General features: G+C 37.0%; 1 protein-coding gene across 1 annotated transcript in view; it reads right to left on the bottom strand.

Moving 5' to 3' along the window:
- RAPH1 (Ras association (RalGDS/AF-6) and pleckstrin homology domains 1) overlaps positions 1–19,799 on the bottom strand; it is a 79,268-nt gene that overhangs the window by 11,811 nt on the left and 47,658 nt on the right. The window contains exons 5-13 of the mRNA XM_066553242.1: positions 13,142–13,219; positions 11,631–11,790; positions 10,470–10,591; positions 8,796–8,861; positions 7,191–7,334; positions 5,893–6,003; positions 3,119–3,217; positions 2,386–2,506; positions 683–825 (exon numbers count right to left, since the gene is read on the bottom strand). Coding sequence (XP_066409339.1) covers positions 683–825; positions 2,386–2,506; positions 3,119–3,217; positions 5,893–6,003; positions 7,191–7,334; positions 8,796–8,861; positions 10,470–10,591; positions 11,631–11,790; positions 13,142–13,219 — 1,044 coding nt within the window. The remainder of the gene's footprint in view (positions 1–682; positions 826–2,385; positions 2,507–3,118; positions 3,218–5,892; positions 6,004–7,190; positions 7,335–8,795; positions 8,862–10,469; positions 10,592–11,630; positions 11,791–13,141; positions 13,220–19,799) is intronic.

Below are 19,799 nucleotides of genomic sequence, written 5' to 3'. Positions count from 1 at the left end.
CCTGTACACGGAAATCTTCCCCAGGAACTACAACAGTTGACCATAGAAAGAACAGAAAACTAACCAACACACAGAAAACTAACCACAACAGACCTGAGCCCCAGCCTCAGTGGGTTAGTCTTCTGTAACTCTCTACCAGCAACTGGAGATACTACATCTGCCTTAATCCACAACTGCTGACAATGTCAGTTCTTTTGTTTTGACCATATCTGAGGTTACTGGTTCCATTTGCACCTAACAAAACACTTCTGAGTAAAAACTACTGAAGTATTTCAAAACATATATACCTGCTTTCAGGCCCCAGTTATTCACATCTTTACAAAGGAAAGATGTGGCTACTTAACTGGAGAAAGATCTTAGTGAAAGAATTTCATTCAACTTGTTAACAGCTTATCTTTTTATTTTGTCTTCATTCAACATTAGTAAATAGGACTCTGTGAGAGGGGCTGTATAATGCCTTCAAAGAACAAAACGCTTCTATGCACACAAATAAAAGAAAGAACAGAAAGTTGCAGGGCTTAATTACCTGAAAAAGTGAATCCTAAAAAACAATTATATAGCAGTGTAAATTAACCACGTAAAACACAGAAGAAATGCCACTCAAGACAGAGGTGGAAGAGGTACAACACTGTCTCATACATTTTGTTGGGTGTTGGTTCTCAAACTAAAGTCTTCTTGTTACCTTGCTGGATTCCTCCAGTTGAGTGCCTCGTTTCCAGGCCTCAGAGAACATGGAGCTGACAATGCTTTGGGAACGGACATGGCCAGCTGTCTGGGTGTCAGAAACTCCACTGTCAGACTGATTAGAGTGATTTGATTGAGATTCTGTTCAGAAAAAAATATTAAGGAACAGTTAGCATATGTTTTTGAATGTAAGAGTAATGTCAATACAATGCAACTTTGTTAAACATGTCCCTAGAGGCCACTGCTCCCAGTAATGACTGCATAAGCTCTAGCTCACAGCCAAACCATTACAACAGATGCCTGGTATCAACCAAACCTGAAGCTGCACAAGGATGAGAGTGTGTCAGATACATTTCAAAGTAAAATCCCTGCAGCTGTGTGGGTTCTGAACCATGCCACATCCCTGCACTTTGGGAAAAGCACCATTTCATGCAGTGCATGCAGCCTGCTCTCTCCTGCACTCCCTCCCAGCACAAACTTAAAAATGTACCCTGGGCACAGGCCGTGGACAGACAAACTGCACCAGCCAAGGCAGGACACTGCTTCCAATGACTTATTCCTCAACACAAGAGAAAGGCTGGTGTGCATCCTGCAAGTGGCCAACAAATGATGCTCTGGGTCCACAGGGTGACAAGACAGCAGCTGGCACAGCCAGACAAATTTATTCAGCCTGGCACCTGCTTTCTGTGTAATCCCAAGTGTCCTGGCACAGGCTGGAATCAAACTTTGGCAGAACATGCTTGGCTAGTTAGCTGTGGCTCAGCTCCCTACAGGAATTTACACTTTATCAGAATAACATCCAGCTTGGATGGAGAAATTGTAAGTGACCAAGAATTTACTGCTATGCCACACAGTTGAAACAACAAGGTACCTTCCCAGTTAGGCTGCATTTGCTTAGCTCGTTCTTACAGGCTACTTTCTGAACCTGTCCAATTCAGTAGCATTACTTCCCAACCCATATCTGTGGCAGACAATACACCTTCACACAATAGCACACTTTCAATGAAGAACATAGCCCCTGAAGGTTCTGAATAATCCACCAAAGCATCAGTCAGCTCTGAACAAAGAAATTACACTGTATAAACTATTAATCAATTTTTAAACTGTTACATGCAACAAGAAACCAGCCCCAGTTCTGCTGAGAGATAAATGGGAGCACATTAATGCAGGCATGAACAATTTGACATGGGAACAGAAACCGTATTTTCAAAGTTCTCTAAAGAGATTGTTTAGATCTTTGCCTTTGGGCAGGGGGGGCTAGTTCTCATTTTCCAATTTCAAACATTTCAGTCCACAAAGCAGTTTAAGAACTACGAATATATGTTCTATGCATCATTACAATATAAATTTCATTTTTCAAATAGGTGAACATAGAGGCATCAGGAATTTGAAATGATGTTTCCTCCTCTCAGTATAAGAAAAACATTGGTTTTTGGAGGTGAACAAGAAACTGCTGCATATTTCAAACACAGACATCACTGTAAGTAATACAGCAAAATGGGTTTTTACCTGTATGCATATGTATATAGATATACACATACAGAATGTTATAGATAAAGTCTGTGGTTTAGACTAAACATAGCATAAAAGACTTTGGAGAAACAGTCCATTTCCTGCAACAGTCTCTCTTGAGGCATCCAGACAGCAGATGATAACAAAAGCAATAGAATCTTTGTATTATGAGATAGATCACATTGTTACCTGGCAAACTAGATGAGCTGGAGCCTGACTTGATACTGGAGCTAGACAAGGAGGTCCAGTCATATGCTGACTCTGTTCTCTTCAATGCTTCCTGATAGTTCATGTATAGCTGCTTCCCGTACTAAGCAAAATCACAAACAAGTTTAACAACTCTATATAGGCTGTACACTCTTTTCAGACTGTTGAGCTCCACCTCTGGCTTCTCTATTATGCCTTTCCTCCTGCCAGTACCCCCAAAGCAACACAGGCTCTATGTTATGGAGTTCAGGTAATATTAATAGCATTAGTGAATTGCTGAAAGAAAGAAAAACAATTTATTTGTGCGAGAAGAGACAGTGTCAAGCAAAAAATGGCCCAATGAATAAACTAAGACATGCTGAGGATCTTGAAAATCAACTCTATGTTCTAAATTCTCTTTTCCCATAAGCCTTCTTTTTTAAAATCTGAAAGGAGCTGGCTAAAATCTGTCTATGATGGATGCCATACAGAACTGTTTCATGTGACAGGGAGGCAGCAGAAACAAGAAAAGGCCCAATTACTGAACTATTATAACAAAGCCTATAATAATTTTGCTGAGGAAAGAAAAATGTAAGAAGATTTTACAGTTCATGTTCAGAATTGCTAAACAGAGGGAAGTTAGGTTTACCCTGTATTTTGCTAAGCAAATGTAAATGGTCTTAAGCAGATGATGACAACTACTCATGACAGCAGTGTAAGAATGCCTGGGGGTTACCTTAGCAATGCGGATGCCATTGATCCATTGGTGTAGAGTTCTTACATCATCACAGCAGAGATATTTGATATACTGGGACTTCTTCTGGATCTGAGGATGCTGCAAAAAATTGTGCATTCTCATCAATGTTTTCATAGCTAGGAATGCAAGGAAAGCATTTATTTGTTGATGTCTATACAGATAAATCTAATGCTGGAAGCTCTTCAACAGTAGTGTGTATTTAACCCCACTTAAAAATGTTCCAGAATATTTCAGGAGGTGAATTTCAATGGGGATTGCTTAACACACACATTTGGAAGTGAGTCCAGCACATACTGATTTCAACTGATTTCAAACACTAAGAAAGGGCTAGTCTTTCACTATTCTAGGGCTGTAGGTACTTTCTACCCACCAAGAGTCTTTGGACAGAGACAACCGATATTTCACCTTTCTCTCATATAAAAATCCCCCAAACTAGAGGAAAACAAACACACTGGTCTTCTCTGCCTCTGCAGGCTTAAGTGAGACGTTCCCCAAGTGACATGCTCTTAAGCACAATTCTATTTTCAGCTTGTAGAAGCCTTCAAGGTTCCCACCTTACCGATACAGGGCTATCATCTAAAAAAATACTTGCTGCTCCCACATTTATGTATAAAAAATGTAAAAGCACTGTATTTATCAATTCAGCAGTCAAGAAACAAACACATGTTTTTCAAAAATCAGACACTGGAAATCATTCTGGATGTGCTATTCAGTTGTTTCCTGTCCATGCTCTAGAAATTACAGGTTTCTCAGCTGTTGGGGTAACTGAACAGCCCAGTTCTTATCATTTCCTCTGTTAGCTTACAGCTCAGTGACACAACAGAGTTTTGCTAGAGGACTGTAGGTATTTAAGTTTTACTGAAGACTGTTTGAAACATATATCAAAGAACTTCTAAGCTTTTTCAGAATATTCTATTCTGTTGCCTTCCAACACAATTATTTTTAAATGAACATAAGCTGTTTATGTCCATAAAGAGAATACATACAACATATTTTCTTATGATAGTAGATAGTTGTTTTCATTTTTCACTACCAGCCTCCTACACATACAAGTTGTATAACAAAGAAGAGTCTATAGAAACAAATACAATTACTTTGCTAACAAGCCAGCTTCTTTCTGGACTTGTTCAAAACTTTGGTTATATAGAAATAAAAGAATTTCTCAGAAATCTGACATTTAGGACCAAGGAGTTAACTTTATAAATTAGCACACAAATGTTACACTTAACAATAGCACAGCACCTGATGTGAGCACACTAAGTTTTGATATAAACAAAGGAGTGAAGATAAAGACAAATCCAGTCTGGACAACAGTAGAGTATTGGGCCTTCAGTCTGTACTTGCCATTTACCTGTCCCAAAGGAGATACTTTCTAGCTTAGTGAGCCTTTGTGGCACAAAACTCTATTTCTATTTTTAAAACTGTGCGGTTTCTATACATTAGTACTAATTGAAAATGTTGATGTAACATTATAAGAACCGATGAAGGCAGAACTGAATCCTGATTAATATAATAATTTGGTGATTCATCAGTTCCACGTAGAAAATACAGCTTCACTTGGTGTAAGCTACCCAACTAAATCTACCCCATTAATTTACTTAGGGACAATTTCTACACATTTTTGTGTCTTCAGTAATGTTACCATTAAATCTGATTCTCAGAATGGCAATAATTAAAAAAAAAAATCTACTTTGTGCGGTCAAAAAGTCTGAAAATGAAATTTGCTATAACCTGTCCAAATGATATAGACAAAAGTGACATGTAAGTAGAAAAATCAATTTACTTCAAAGAATTTATATATATAAAATATAAGAATATGGAAAATACTTCCAGTTTTAGCCGTGTACTTTCTTAACTAATATCATGTCCCATATTTAATATTACTTGTCTACTCAATGAGCTCAAAGACATGTTGCCCTGTCCACTGGAAAATTAAATCCTTTTCCAGGCAGTGGACAGGCAGGCACACACTCCAGGCACAGTAAACAGTCAAATGTACAACACCACATGAGCTCTAGAGCAGGGAGGGGAAAAGTGCAACTAAAAACATCTCTTGTTACTGGCCCCATTTCAAATCCATGAAGACATGTTATTTGCCTGAGCACAGTGTGAAAGCTTGTTTTTAAAATAGCTTGGTGCCCAGCTATCTTGCAGAAACTGACACCATTCTGCACACTATGTGGGAGTCAACAGAAACTAGGAGATGTGTTGATTCAATTAAAATCACTTTATGAACTCAAGTCATTAGATGCATTTAAGATCAGGTCACTGGTTTTATAACAGTTTTTGCTACTCGTTCTTTCTACCTGTCATTTATATTCAGAAGATGCCTCCTTTACAACATCCCTTTTCCCTCAGGTTGGTCCATAAAGGGTAGGCTTGAATCATTAATATTAATTTCTCCACTACTCTGGACCTACACTGAGAAGATAACTCCCTGCAATTAGCATTTCAAGGGGTATTATCTCTTTGAACCTAAACAGTTGTAAGGTATAGAGTTGCCAAATGGAAAAGAAGACTTTAGTGTATGTTTTAGAGTGTAGTGAACAATTAAATAGACTGGCACTCATAAGTCTGGAAATAAAACAATTCAGGGCAATATGAAAATGTTTATGAAGTCACGACCAGCTCAGAGAACAGGCAACAACTGTTCACATCGTATACAAGAACTAGAGGAAAATTAGATTAAAAGCAGCTGATGGTTCAGAACAAGTAAAGTGTATTCAAGGTATAGCCAAGTGCTGCAGTGTTACCTTTAGCACTAAACAATAGTCTGTGGGTGCCTTGTATTTGTTCCGATAGTCCTGTCCATAGTAAACACTGACATGGTCTAGCTGGAGAAAGCACACGAGATCCCGTGAGACCTAGTAAATACAAAAACAGTCATGTACAAAGTATCTTTACAAAAATCCACACACATTGACACAATCAGTCTAATGCTAAGATCCAATACTAATGTAAGGTCTAGTTAAGGTCAAATATTAGTTTCTATCCGATTCAAAAACTACCAACACAAGAAGGGGATACAGCTATGCATAAACTCTTTCATCACACCTTCATTTTAAACCAAATTCAGTCTGGTTTTTGTGTTTTGTCTGCATTTTGCCTTTTGACAACATTTTACACTGGACTACTACTGTTTACTCAGAGCAGGTATCAGGAGAAAGCAAGTATGATTGGTTGATCAGGAAGTTATCAGCTGCTGGTTATATTTCACCTTGGTAATAATCAAGGTATCCAAATTCCAGTGTGACTGTAAGTAGAATTCTAAAGATGTTTGGCATTGAGTATAGGGCAAAGAATTTCAACAGGCTACTTGCATACAGATTGTTTTAATGAAGCAAAAAGAACATCTGACATGCATTCAGCTCTAAAGGGAGCTGTCATGCTGATAGAGATTTCCTCTTCATTCCCAGATGTGTGGGAGGTGGACTTCCTGTACTGGGAATCATCTGATGCTGTCAAGACTGATGGATTCATGGATAACTTGAACTCACAGTAGTTCAGCCTTGAAGCTGTAATATATTTGTAGTGTCTTTCTACTTATTTTGCATTACTGATACAGAGAACAGCAGTAAGTGATCCTGTAGAAATGGAATTACCTATACGTGTTTCAAAAAATGTAGCACCAATTGGTCCAAAAAAAATCCCATTTATATGAACTAACTAAACATAATGAAATTATGCAGACATTGTGGAGTTGGTCTGATACTTCATGATTGACATCTGCAGAGCAATTTGGTCCTCCATCCAAATTCTGCTTCAGCAAAGACCAGCTTCTTAGCTCCACCAAAAGCTTTTTCTCAAGTATTTCTGAACAACCAACCCAAGAAGCAGTCCCCTGTATTCTTGTAGTTTTAAACTGGGGTTACACCCTTCATATCAAGTGCTGCCACAAAAATTCACACAGTATTTCCATGATAAAGCCAGCATTTTAATTAAGGGATATGGCACTTGGAAAGGCACAGCTAAGCCAAAACTTGAAGTCAACTCTTGTGTGCACTGTTTACCAGCAATGAACAATTCAGAGCAATTGCTTTAAGTAGCATACCTTTGCCTTCCCTTTAGGGACATAGTAGATTCCAGAAGCCCGGAGAAGGAAGTAACGTTTCTTCCAAGATTTCTTACCATCCTCTTTCAGCCACAAAACTCCCTCAATCTCTGGCACAGTTACAGAACTTCCACAGAAGCATTCCTGCCAATAAACACAGCAGTTTGGGAAACAGACAGAATAGAGAGCATGCAGTGGATTGTTTTGAATGACTGAAATTCTTTATCCAAGGAATGCACTTGTAGGAGGAACAGATCTTTTTTCACATGAGATATGAACTACAGATAAATTAGAGAAGCAATAAGGCAATTCAGACAAGCATGATAGGGTGTCTCAACATTTGCTCAGTGCAGCAATGACAGAAAAATCATTAGCAGCTACTGTAAAGATTTTCTGAACACTGTTTCTCAGTAATAGATCCCCCATGGCTTTACTGGCTTTAAGGTCACAAGGTCACCTTATATAGCCTCATATGTATAAGCACACACAAACCTAACTGTGCATCCATCAGACACAGCTGCAATTCATTCCAGGAGTACTTCACTGCTACTAACTGCCCACAACACTGCAACTTCTGCTAACGTTCTATTTATAAAGAACTAGCAGAGAGAAAAACAAATGCTTTAAATACACTCCAGATTAATATGCAGCAGAGACTTATGAATAATCTTAGAAGACAGAAAGAGTTAAGCAGAATTACAATTCCCTGCATGTTGTGGCTTCAAACAATTTTTTCAACCACACATACATACGCACACTTATATCTATGTATACATACATAAGTATACATACATACACTTATTGAAACCCATATTAACAATACATTACTAATATGCATAGGCTACTTTCAAGTTAAACTGTGTTAAGTTTAACTCAAAATTAAATACCCCAAATATTCACCTTTGGGTAACTATGTAAATCATAATCATTATTCTGGAAATCAAGTGGAACCTGTGGCACTTCAGCCATAGTCACAGAAGTATTTAGTTTTCAGCTTATGAAGGCTATATTTACTGTGTGCTTTATTTGTTCCACACTTTTATGCCCTTATTTCTGTAAACTGGTTAATGTGTTTGATAATAATGCATTTCTTAAAATTCAGTAATTTGGTTTTTTTTAAATTTTAAAATGTAATTGAAAAAATTTTTACTACTGCTTCGCTTATTATCAAAATTTGAAATATTAATTTAAACCAGTCTCCAGACCCATGCTCTAGAATTTTGTAGAAATGAAAATTTGGAAAGTGCTAGTAAAAATTCTCTAGCACCACAGGTCAAAAAAAAAGGTCACAAAAAACAGGTCACAGGTCTGCAAATCTCAACTTGAAATTAATGGTTTTAGCCATAGCTAGAGGCAATCTCAATTTGATTATCACTGTGTATGGTATTTCAGATACTAAACTAAGTGCAGAAACTTTTTTAACTGATCACATCTGAAGCAGTGTTACATTAAAACAGCCATTTATCTCAAAGAGAACACATTCCATTCACAGTGTTCCAGAATTCCATTCTGCTCTGTCCATCAATTTCAATCATCACAACCTTTAGCAGTTTGTCTTCATGCTCCAAAATGACTACTATGTCATTTCTAGTTTGACATTCTTACCTCTAGTAGCACCTCTTTATTTCTGTCTGCCATCTCAGAGGTCTCTTTCTTCCCCAGAAGATAGTTCTGTAACAAAATAAAGTTTAATATTTCTTTAGGCATTCTGAAATCGAGCCAAATGGCGTTTCTTGTTTACTTTTCTGTAGCAGTAAGAACAAAACTTTGTAGACTAATTGAAACTGTCCAACTGCTAAATAATACATTGAAGTAACTTATAATCACCTTTACCAGAAATATCAATCAGTCCATACTCCTACCTAACAGCCTCATAACAACATCATCATCCTGCTTTTCTAAGGATCAAACAGCTGTTTATTACAATGCACCCAGATATAAAAATACTATGAACTTGTAAATACAAAAATAAAAATATAAAAAACCTCCGGAGATCTGTTACATACTGTCATTATTTCTGCATTCAAAGAAGCACACATAGAAGCCATTAAATGAATAATAACAAATTCTAAATAAAATACTTGTCAACTTCTTAAAAGGAACTTAATTATGCACAGGCACCATATCTTATTAAATAAGTTTTCTACTCTTATTCAGTTTGGAAAAGACTGGGACAATGAAAAACATCTTCCTAACCCCTAGGGTAATACTGGAAAAAACCCAAATATTCACAAAGTTCTCCAGTTCAATATTTTAAAACAAGGAGAAATATCTGGTTTATGCTGGTACCTCACTCCTGTGACAGTGCCTACTATATGTACTGAGAGTAAACCTATAATCTACAAACTTTTAAAAAGAACGTAGAGTTTTGCTGCTTCAGTGCAAAGCACTTGCATAAGACTGGGTTTCAGATCTTGCTTAAAAAGAAATAAAATCAAGTAAACTGATGTCCTATAGGACGAACATGCAAAACTGATATCCAGTTTAAATCCAATAAATTAGCATATAGATGCCATACAGCTATAAAAATAATTTATAAACTCAAAAGGGAATACATTAGGTAAGAGTTAAAATAGAGATCAAGTGATATTACAGACAAGAGATCAAGTGAATTTTCAATGCAAATTCTTCCAAGAGCCACCTTCTGCTTTTCTGTTTCTTTTCCTCCACTCCTCCCTACAATACTGCCGTGCTGGCAGATACCAGGTCTGTAGCTACCATTTGAGAGAAGGGAGGTCTCTGAGGCCATTTGAGAGGAAGAGGAGCCTTTGTTTTCCCATCCAGGGAGCAGGAAACACAGGTGAATATAGGCAGGTCCCAACTCGCACAGAAGGAGCACATGCTCTTGTCTCTACTCTTGTCATTTGACCATGGAGTGGCTGTTCTCTTAAATTTTGTCTTCCCCTTCTTGCCAGCAATGCAAGAATGCACAGTGGAGAGACATTACTATTAGCAATATCTGTCAACACCTTTCTCGCATGTTTACATAATTGAGCAGCACTAAGTATGGGTGTAAATCTCTGGAAACTGCCTGCCTTCATGTGCATTAAAACTACCCACAAACCTATTAGCAAACAGATTGCTTCAGCTCATGGTTGCCTCTTAAGGATTGACTTTGTGCCAACAGCACTGTGGATGTACATAGTGCTGAAGTGTAAAGTTGCCTGGCATTTTAGCACATACACAAGTACCAAAATGAAAGTATGGAAATGAAAGCTATCAAAAAAGTAAGAAACTGCCATCAGCCACACACACATTCAGCACAAATCTCAGGCTTACCTGTGGATTCTTAAAAAGTGCATATTTCTCTATACGTTCCACGAACATTAGTTTGTTCTGACTGTCTCTTGTCCAGTTCAAGAGATTTTCAACTAAATTTTCATGATCTTCAAAGATCCGTTCTGCAACAATAACATGTGAGCAAATACATTGGAATCTGTTGCATTTTGTGATATTAACTAATCTGTAGTCATTTCTAAGAGACAAAGCATATATGCAGAGAAAATAGAGTATAAGATCTACAACAGTGGGGAAGAAGTTTATGCTAAGAGACTAAAAGAACTTAGTCCACTTCCAGACATGCCTGGAAGCAGCATTTTTTTTACATCCGGTCACTCAACATGGACTTCTCCCATCTTCAAGTTTATAGTTCCATCAACATATGAAATGTTTAAATTTTTTTTTAATTTGAGAAGGCCTACCATCCTGCAGGAACACTGCAGACTCAAATGATAACATTTCAAAGTTTATGAGCACAAATAAGAAGGTTATCACATTTATGTGTTCTCTGGTCTACACAATTCCCAGAGGAATGGACCTTTTTTGGCACAATACTTCTTTCTACATCCCCAATGATTATCTCACTCATAAAGTATCAAAAAGTAGTGGGCAATGACCAGAAGGAAAAGAAAATGCTTCTGAAATGCAGAATACCCATAGCTAGTACAGGTATTGTAAAGAAGTCTAAGAACTGACACATCTACTTCCTATGATCTCTGTCACTCAATAAATGACGTGTCAACAACACCTCTGAGAACTCTGGCTCTCAGAAAAGCTCTGAGCTTTGGCTCTCCATTGAAAAAGTTACCACTAGTGCTAGAGCTTCAGAATACTGAAAATAGATAGAAGAGAAGAGCATAAGGAAAAAGAGGAAAATTTACTGAAATGGTAGAAAATAGCTGAAAATCCTCATTGCAAAATAAAGAAGAAGATATCTTTGGGAAACCACTAGACCAACTTTCTCATCCTTTTAAACACCCTGAAGTAGAATTTTCAGATCATTCTGAAACAAGTTCAATCATGAGCTTTATTACATGAATTAGCATTTACTACATTAATGAACAGGATGACGAACATTATGAAGACAAGTATTTAAATCATTCTGAGAATGCAGACTACTGATGCATCTATGAATTAGAAATACTTATAATTATTACTTACCCATTTGCAATTCAGAGATAGTTTCCACTAATGACCAATCTAAACTGTACCCACAATGTGATTTATCCATCAGATTGTCTAATACTTGTCTCACTGTTTGCCTCTCATCCACCATCATTGTTTTTGAGCTGTCATCAGACATATGGACTCTGATCACCAACTGTTAAGCAGAAAAATAAGAAAACAAAAAGATTAATCTGTCACATTTCAAATAAAAATAAGGTTTCTAAGATCTTGTTTATTCTTCTAAGATTTTCTTACAGTAGCATAAAATCAAAACACTCCCTGAAAATGTAAGATGTCATAAATGATGACTAGATATTTTTACCACAGACACTTAACAAGATACTGTTTTCCTACAGCACAAGAAAGTAAAATAAAGGTCTTTCCAACACAATGAGAAAGTCCTTCAGTTGTGTGTTAAGAAGGAAAAAAATCCTTCCTGCTGAAGTGTCCTGATAATAAAGTGTCTTTCAGACAGTATCTAGGTGGAGCAAACATAGATATAAGAGTTCTGCACAAGCTTACAAAGGATCAGAATTTTTCAGATGTGCAGATTAAGCTTTCTGCCTGCTTCCTACAGTATTTTCTAAAAATGGTTATTATGTAAACAATACAGCAATACTAAACTTTACTTTTCCGGGGAATATGAAGCAGTAGTGTGAAAAAAAACCTGCTTTTAAAACACAACAGTTTTTCATAGGCATTTTAAAGAGGTCATTGTCAAGAAAGAAAAATTCAGCCGTCTTTTTAAACCAATCAAAAGACTTAAGACAACAGATTCTTTTTGCCAATCATTATTTCTTCCATTTTTACATCTTGCTCAGCTGGAAAAGATAAAACCTCTAGCTGTAATACATTGGTACAATTGACTTGTTAATTTCCATCTTCCAGCCAAGAGAGTTTTTCAGCTTTTGATCCAGAAACAATCAATGAAAAGGGCATTTTAAGCTACTGAAAAAATCCTGTCATAAAATAAAAATGCTAAATTTGAAGGATATTCTGTATTCTTTGAGAGTACATCAAGTAATGGCAGTAGGCTTTCTCCATTTGGTAATCTCTGTCTTTAGTCTGGAATACTTTTCTTCCATTTAGCACTGGCAAATCCATGCATAATGAGAAAAGGCTTGTGAAGAAAAGGCTATGAAGAAAACAGGTACAAATTTTAAACATGTGACTGCAGAACATACAAGAACAATCTCAGGAGGCTGGACCTTCATTTCAGTTCTGGGTAGAAGTTGGTAATATCGTCCCAATGAGCACTAGCTGAAAAACAAGCTATTCATTAAGAAAAACATCATGTTATTCCATATCTTAGGCTTCTCCTGATTAGGTCCAGTCTAGATGGGAAAGCACATTACAATTCAGTGTTCTAAAGATTAGAACACTACAGTGTTCTTATTTTATAAAAGGCAACTTAAGGCTTAACAGATACAAATGAAGTTTGCCTGCATTTTCCAGGTGAAAAAAAAATAAAATAAGGGTCTTATAAATGGGTATAACTAACTCACCTTTTTCACTTGTGCTTCTTTAATCTTCTCTAATGCAACCCTAATTTTCTCAGCTTTCAGTTTAGCAGCCTGTTCCTCCTAGGGGGACACAACACACAATTCCAGTTATCACAAACTTCAGTCAGGTTTCAGTAGGTTTGAGGCTACCATGCTTTAAAAGGTGAGCTGAAATGCTGATTTGCTCATCTATATATGTCCAACTATTTCCTAGTGATGATGAAAACTATTACTTTTTAAGACAAAAAGTGTTCCTATATTTAGAGATACAACTGCCATTAACTCCAAAGGAACCCAGCAGAAGTATATATTTTGTATAGACATTTCTCTGTTCTCCTGTACTGTAAATACCCTTATGCTACCAAATACTTTGGCATATTATATATTTACAGTCAGCTTGGGACAGTATTATAGCTTGGGATAATACATATTCAATAAGAGTATACAATGGAGTACAGCCAGGAGATTTTTTGTTGATCAACATAAAACACAAACAGCATGCCAAGAAGTACCCGAATTTAACAGCACACAGAAAGAAGGGAAACAAATCCTGTAACTAGGATTCCATACTACATGCATTAGTTTGAAAGATTTTAAACTGTTAAATCCATGTGCAGAGAGAGGTTTGAATTTACTAAATCCAAGTTGTATTTCTCCTTGTTTTAAGTATTTTAAGACATAAGGTGAATAAGTATTCTTTTGCTCTTCTATGTAATAGATTTTTATTACAATTGGAAATGCATTAAAAATTCAGGTAGCTTAAATCTATTTGCTGATGCTAAAGAAAACTGTGTCTTTTTAAGACTAGCAATAAAGATTCTTAAATTCTGGAGATTATAGATATTTCTGTTGAAATTGCATTTGAAACATGCAGCTAAAAAGCAGCCATTGTTTCAAAAATGACATATGCAATTTTCAGACTTTCAAAATCCTAAACTGTGGATCTTCATTGTAATTAATACATAAAACCATAATTACCTTAAAATCTCTAGCACAAACAAGTCTATTAAAAACCACACAAATCCCTTCCAAAATATTCAGTATCCTTAAAAAAGAATTAATATTTTCTCCAGAGCCAAAGTACCACATCTCACCATAACATTCAGCATACTATAAACATTTAGTTCTCTATTGCTTTCTTCTATGGATGTAATTAATAGTTTCTTTACCATGTGTTTAGATAGTTGCTTTTATTGCAAAAGTCAAGATTCAGTATTCTGAAATCCAGAGAGCTTAAGTTTTGGCTTCTCAATAAATTATTAATATTCATATCAACTGCTAAAGGATATTCCCTTGTTATTTATTGCACTCTTAGTAGCTTTTGGTCCTTCACATCTGTGAGCATCCTGTGCACCATAAAAAAACATCAGCTGGACAGACCAGTATGCTGCCTTGAAATATAATCCTCTGCAATAAAATGAAGCAGTAAGTTGACATGAGCAGAAATAATGTGAGCCTGAAACCTTATCTGGGCACTGAACTACACAGGAACATTGCGTTTATGAGTCTACAGGGAACTTTTTATTCACAATAGCAATGCTGTCCTGTAGCTTAGAAAGGCTAAATCACATTAGCATTCTATGAAAAACAAACCTTGCCATGATAACAAGAATCTTTTATTCTTCCGATTTCTTGCCATTAACAATTTCAATCTGTTGAAATAAATTGTTACTAAAAAATGAGGCCTCACATCACCAAGCCTGACAGAGCTCAAGAAGCACTTGGGCAATGCTCTCGGGCACATGGGGTGACTCTTGGGGATGTCCTATGCAGGGCCAGCAGTTGGACTCAATGACCCTTGGGGGGTCCCTTCCAATTGAGCTTACTCAGTGGTTCTATGAAAGACTTTCCAGTTTCTAAAAGTGATGGTATACACCTGTTCATCATGAAATCAGCAAAAGCAAAAGACTCATTTTATCATGTATTTGGAGAAACTCTAATTCATGGTTTTGAGAAGCTGCTCATTAACCCAATCAGCACAATTTTCCAGCCCATTTCATGTACACCAGTGCAAAGTGCCAGGAGCACCTGCTCACCACAGTGCACAGGCAGCAACACCACGGCAAGCAAGAAGCAGCTGTGACCTCTCATATACCTGTAACAATACAGCTAAAATATCTTTGGTGACCTCAAAGTTTATAATCCATCATTACCTAAAATGCTTTGGAAAATAGATAAATATGTAGACCAAAGATTTTAAGGACTTACTATTTTAATATGTACCAATTACTTTTAATTTCCTACTCAATGTAATGTGGGTCCAGAGATTAGGATTCCTTATACTTTTTTAGAGTTTAACATAATCAGATTAAATTAAAAAAAACCCCGAAACAAAACAGAATTACAACTATCAAAATAATAACTGGTTCCAATGAGCAAAAAATTATAAAAAGAGGTCTGAATTCACTAACTGGAAAACACAGCAAGGAAAAGAAAGCAAGGATTCAGAATGTCTGAAAGCATATAGTAGTCAAAGACTTTAAACTATTTTGAGTAGTAATAAACTAAGCTCAGGCCACTGCTGCATCACTGCTGATGTGGCAAACAATGTTTCATGGGAGAAGGATGAAGAACTATGTATTTTGATTCCTTAAGAAAATTATTTAATAACTCCCCAAAACTGACAACTATGTATTCTGTTCCTCTCCTAATGGCCCAAGAAAACAGTCCCCTGCCCATCAAAGTCACCCGAGAACAGCACTTAGACATATACACAGGTCTCTCCTCCCCCTGTACATGAGAACAACACTGCTTCTATCCAGGAGGAAGCTCATGCCGTTCATCAGCTTGTACTAATAAGCTAACAACTCTTTCCTCTGCACAGGGAGACAGGTGACAGATGGCAAAAATACCTGACTGCAACTGCAAACTATTGAAACTGTTAAATGCCATCAACCAACAAGGTCAGCACGTTCAGTCCAACCACATCTACCTTGCGCATTTATTTCCCCTTTGCTAGCAAATGCTGGCTACAGTGAGGGAGCTGCTGAAGGATCCCAAGGAGGCAGGTAAAGGGCAGGACTGCTGCGCTGTCACAGCTTCACAGGAGGTACAGCCATCAGTCCCTGCCATGGCCACACCTGTGTGCCCTGCACAGCATCACCGCTCACAGAGCACTCAGCGCTGCTGGCACACGGCTCCGTCACAGACTGATCCGGAGAACTGGCACAGCAGGCAAGGGTCAGCAGAACCCACTCCCTGCTTGGACTGCCTTACAGGCAAGCCTCGGAAACACACCAAGGAGATACACACACACTCTTTGTAAAAACACAAAACATAATGGAGAGTCATTTCCACCTCTGGCAGGAAAAGGATATTCCCTTAGTAGTAGCAATATGCAACATTGTCAAATTGTAACAAATTCCTCACTTAACAGGACCATTCTGGGACTATTGTTACACTTGTATTTTAAAGCTTTGAGCTAAGATTACTTTTGGTTATGGAAAACATTGCACCGGATTTCAGGAATACTTGGCAACATACTTATGTACAGAATCTGTTAATCCAAAATATTCAAACATATTTGGAACCAAAATGGAAAATGCATATGTCTGCAGTGCAATGGTCTTAAATTATGATCTTCTTTGCATTTATATACCAGAACTAAGTTTTGAATAATTTTAGCCTACATTGAAATATCAGAAAGAATAACACAAAAAAATATAAAGTTAAGATTTCTGTAATATAATGACAAACACTGTTTCCTCCCCCAGTTTCCAATTAAATATGCAGTTACAAGACATTCCAGCTGTGTTTTAGCAATAAAGATGTGCAAGATGCATGCAATGGCAGAGCTGACCTTGCTCAAAAAAAAATTGGCCTCGCATTTCTAGGTTGGGGTTTTATTTTTTCTTTCATTTTACCTTTTTTAAGTGTTATTAACTAATCTCTTTTACAGAGATAAAAAATGGAATGGAAACAAAAAGGGGAGGGGGGCATCACTTAACAAAGGTTCTTAGAAAAGCCAGTAATTAAATGGTAAGAGCTAAGTAACTATGTCCACATTTATTTAAGTCAGCAAGGTAGATACACAACCTACAAAATGCATAAAATTAAGAAATTTCTTCTCTGTTTAATACTTGCTTTTTTTCTCTGAATTTTTTCTTTGGATGCAGATAAGAAGCTAACTAAATACTCAAGTAGCATTGACTTCTGAAGGACTAAGATCAGGTATCTACTGCTTATTTTCCCAACTACAGTCTACCTTGGGTAGAAAGGCAATCCTGTTTTGCAAGGAATCTCCTTCTTGCAGAGCTTGTACTGAAACAGAGGTTCCTGCTACCAGAGAACACCATATTAACATCTCCATTTGCACCAAATCACCCAAAACTTCAACACAGTGTGTGTGCATGGTTGTGATGCAGAAGGGATCTCGTCCACGGCTAGAATTTTTAGAATTAGTTATATTAGCAGAGGACAAAAATGGTTCTAGTCTCAACATAAGATGCAGACAATACCAGAGAAGGGGAAGAAAGAGAAACAGGTGAAGACAGTAAGAAACAGATGACACACCAGGGACACCAGCACAGACCTGCAATATGATCCTACAGTCAAACGATCTAACACCTTGGTATAAGGAAATGCCCCATTTCTTGGGACTGCTTCACTCATAGAGAGGCTTATCCAATGTTACAACAAGCTGAAGAGATCTAAGCAGCAAAGTGGAATTCCATGTCATCATTTTGCTAAAGGTATTTCTGCTTGCAGGAGGTCAGAAGAGAACCAGTAAGTTCCATGCCAGGCCTGTGTGCTCAGGAGTGAGAAGTGGAAGGCACAGCTGTACTGAAACAGTCACAAGCTGACCAACATTAGCCTCAGGAAACCAGAAGGCTCACCAAAAGCATCTGAATCAAAGAGCTGTGAAGCCTAATTAGTCAACACAAGGATTTATAAATACATTTAACTGTGGAGTGTATTAGAATACCTGAGAGGAGCTACTTCATGGTCAGGGATAATTTAATGTACTTTTTAAAATTAAGTTCCTCTATGGTAACTAACACTCATCCCACATATAAACAACCCGAAGGAAGGATCTGCAGACACATGGAGATGAAAGAAATTTGTGGTTTCTTTGTGCCACAGCTGTTGTTAATCTATTTGCAATCAAGCCAATTGCTGTTTTGGTGGCTGTTTGCTTTGTTGGGCAGTGCAGGGGGGCCAAGAGCTATTGGGGTCAAGGCAGAGGTATGGACTTAAAATTTAAGCAAAACAATCACAAGAGCAGAAGATTACTTGCTTTTGGCTGTTTGTACTCCTCTGGAAGACAGCCTGAAAATCTGTTGTCAAGATACATGCTGAGCATCTTGAGAAGAATATTAAGATATTTTAAAAAAGCAGTAAAGCAGTTCTAAACTTTTATTGCTAAATACAGACTACTTATGCCCAGTGAACATTATCCTCATTGTTTTGAGATCACCAAATTGCATTTTGTTACTGCAGGCTTGCCTGAGGTCTCTCCAGGAGAATGTCTGTGAATTAAAAAAAACCCACACAGATATAGTTTTGAAGTATGTATTCGCTTCAGCAACATCTGACACCACAGCTACATGAAACCCGTTCATCCCAGCCTGTATTTTCAGCAGAGATTTATAGCTTGCTCCATCCCTTGTCCTCTAGTTTCAAAAGGAAATACATATAAAAGATGTAATTTTTAGCAAATTGAATGACAATGTGATCACTTAGTACATTAGTGACCTCCTTGCTGTGAAGAAAATTAATTTATAATCAAGATTTGTATATACCTGGCTCATTAGACCACTGACTTACTACAATATTCTCCCCACGTTATATTCAGTCAACATTCAAAATGTTATAAAAAATATCCCATTACTTACTAGTTCATCTTCAATACAGCAAGAGAACTTATTTTAAGGCTACTAATGGCTTTTAAAACTACTAAACACTCCCACAATTTTTACTAGGATCTTTTTGTTTTTTTAAACTAGTGAATGGCAATAGGAACAAAAGAACTTCAAGCTCAGTACATTTCCTTTTCAACTAAGGCATTTTACCTGCTAATATAGCTATTAAGTATTTAAGAACTTGAACACTTCGATAAATCTGCAGAAACAAACAACACAATTCAATCTTTTAAAAGCACCCTGGATAATCAGGAAAATCATGTAAGTAAATGCAGAAGTTCCTGGGGAGGGCAGGAGTGGAAAAGCATAGCACACACCAAAAGCATTCTTTCTACACAGAAACAGTCACATACAGTAGAAAGAAGCATCATCACCTTGGTCAGCAAATGAGAAGGCTTTCCTGCAATGTTTCTCAGAAGAAGGGAGGTTTCCCTGTCCAAATAGGAGTGCTTGTGCAGAAAGAAAGAGAAAGAACATAAGTCAAAGGAAGTCAGTATAGTAATTTTATGGTGTCTTGATTACAGAAGATAAAGCAGAGTTTAAAAGAAAAAACCCTACATCATCACTTTTTTCCCCTCCCATAAAAACATGAACATTCCCAAATACTATGAGCCTGATACACAGATGTAAAAGCAATTGTGCTTTTACACAAGACACTAATAAAAGACACTATTTTAATCTTCTTCTGTACAAAATGTCACACAATAGAATTAAGATAACTTTTGCTTACCTGTCACTGGTTTCCTTTCTGCAAGAGAAAACTTATTTGTAAAGACATTCAGAACTATAAAAGTAAGAAA

This window comes from Molothrus aeneus, chromosome 7 (assembly GCF_037042795.1).
Source record: "Molothrus aeneus isolate 106 chromosome 7, BPBGC_Maene_1.0, whole genome shotgun sequence".
In the NCBI taxonomy this organism is placed as follows: Eukaryota; Metazoa; Chordata; class Aves; order Passeriformes; family Icteridae; genus Molothrus; species Molothrus aeneus.
Note: the sequence above shows the minus strand (reverse complement) of the source record. Positions and strands in the feature narration are given on the sequence as shown.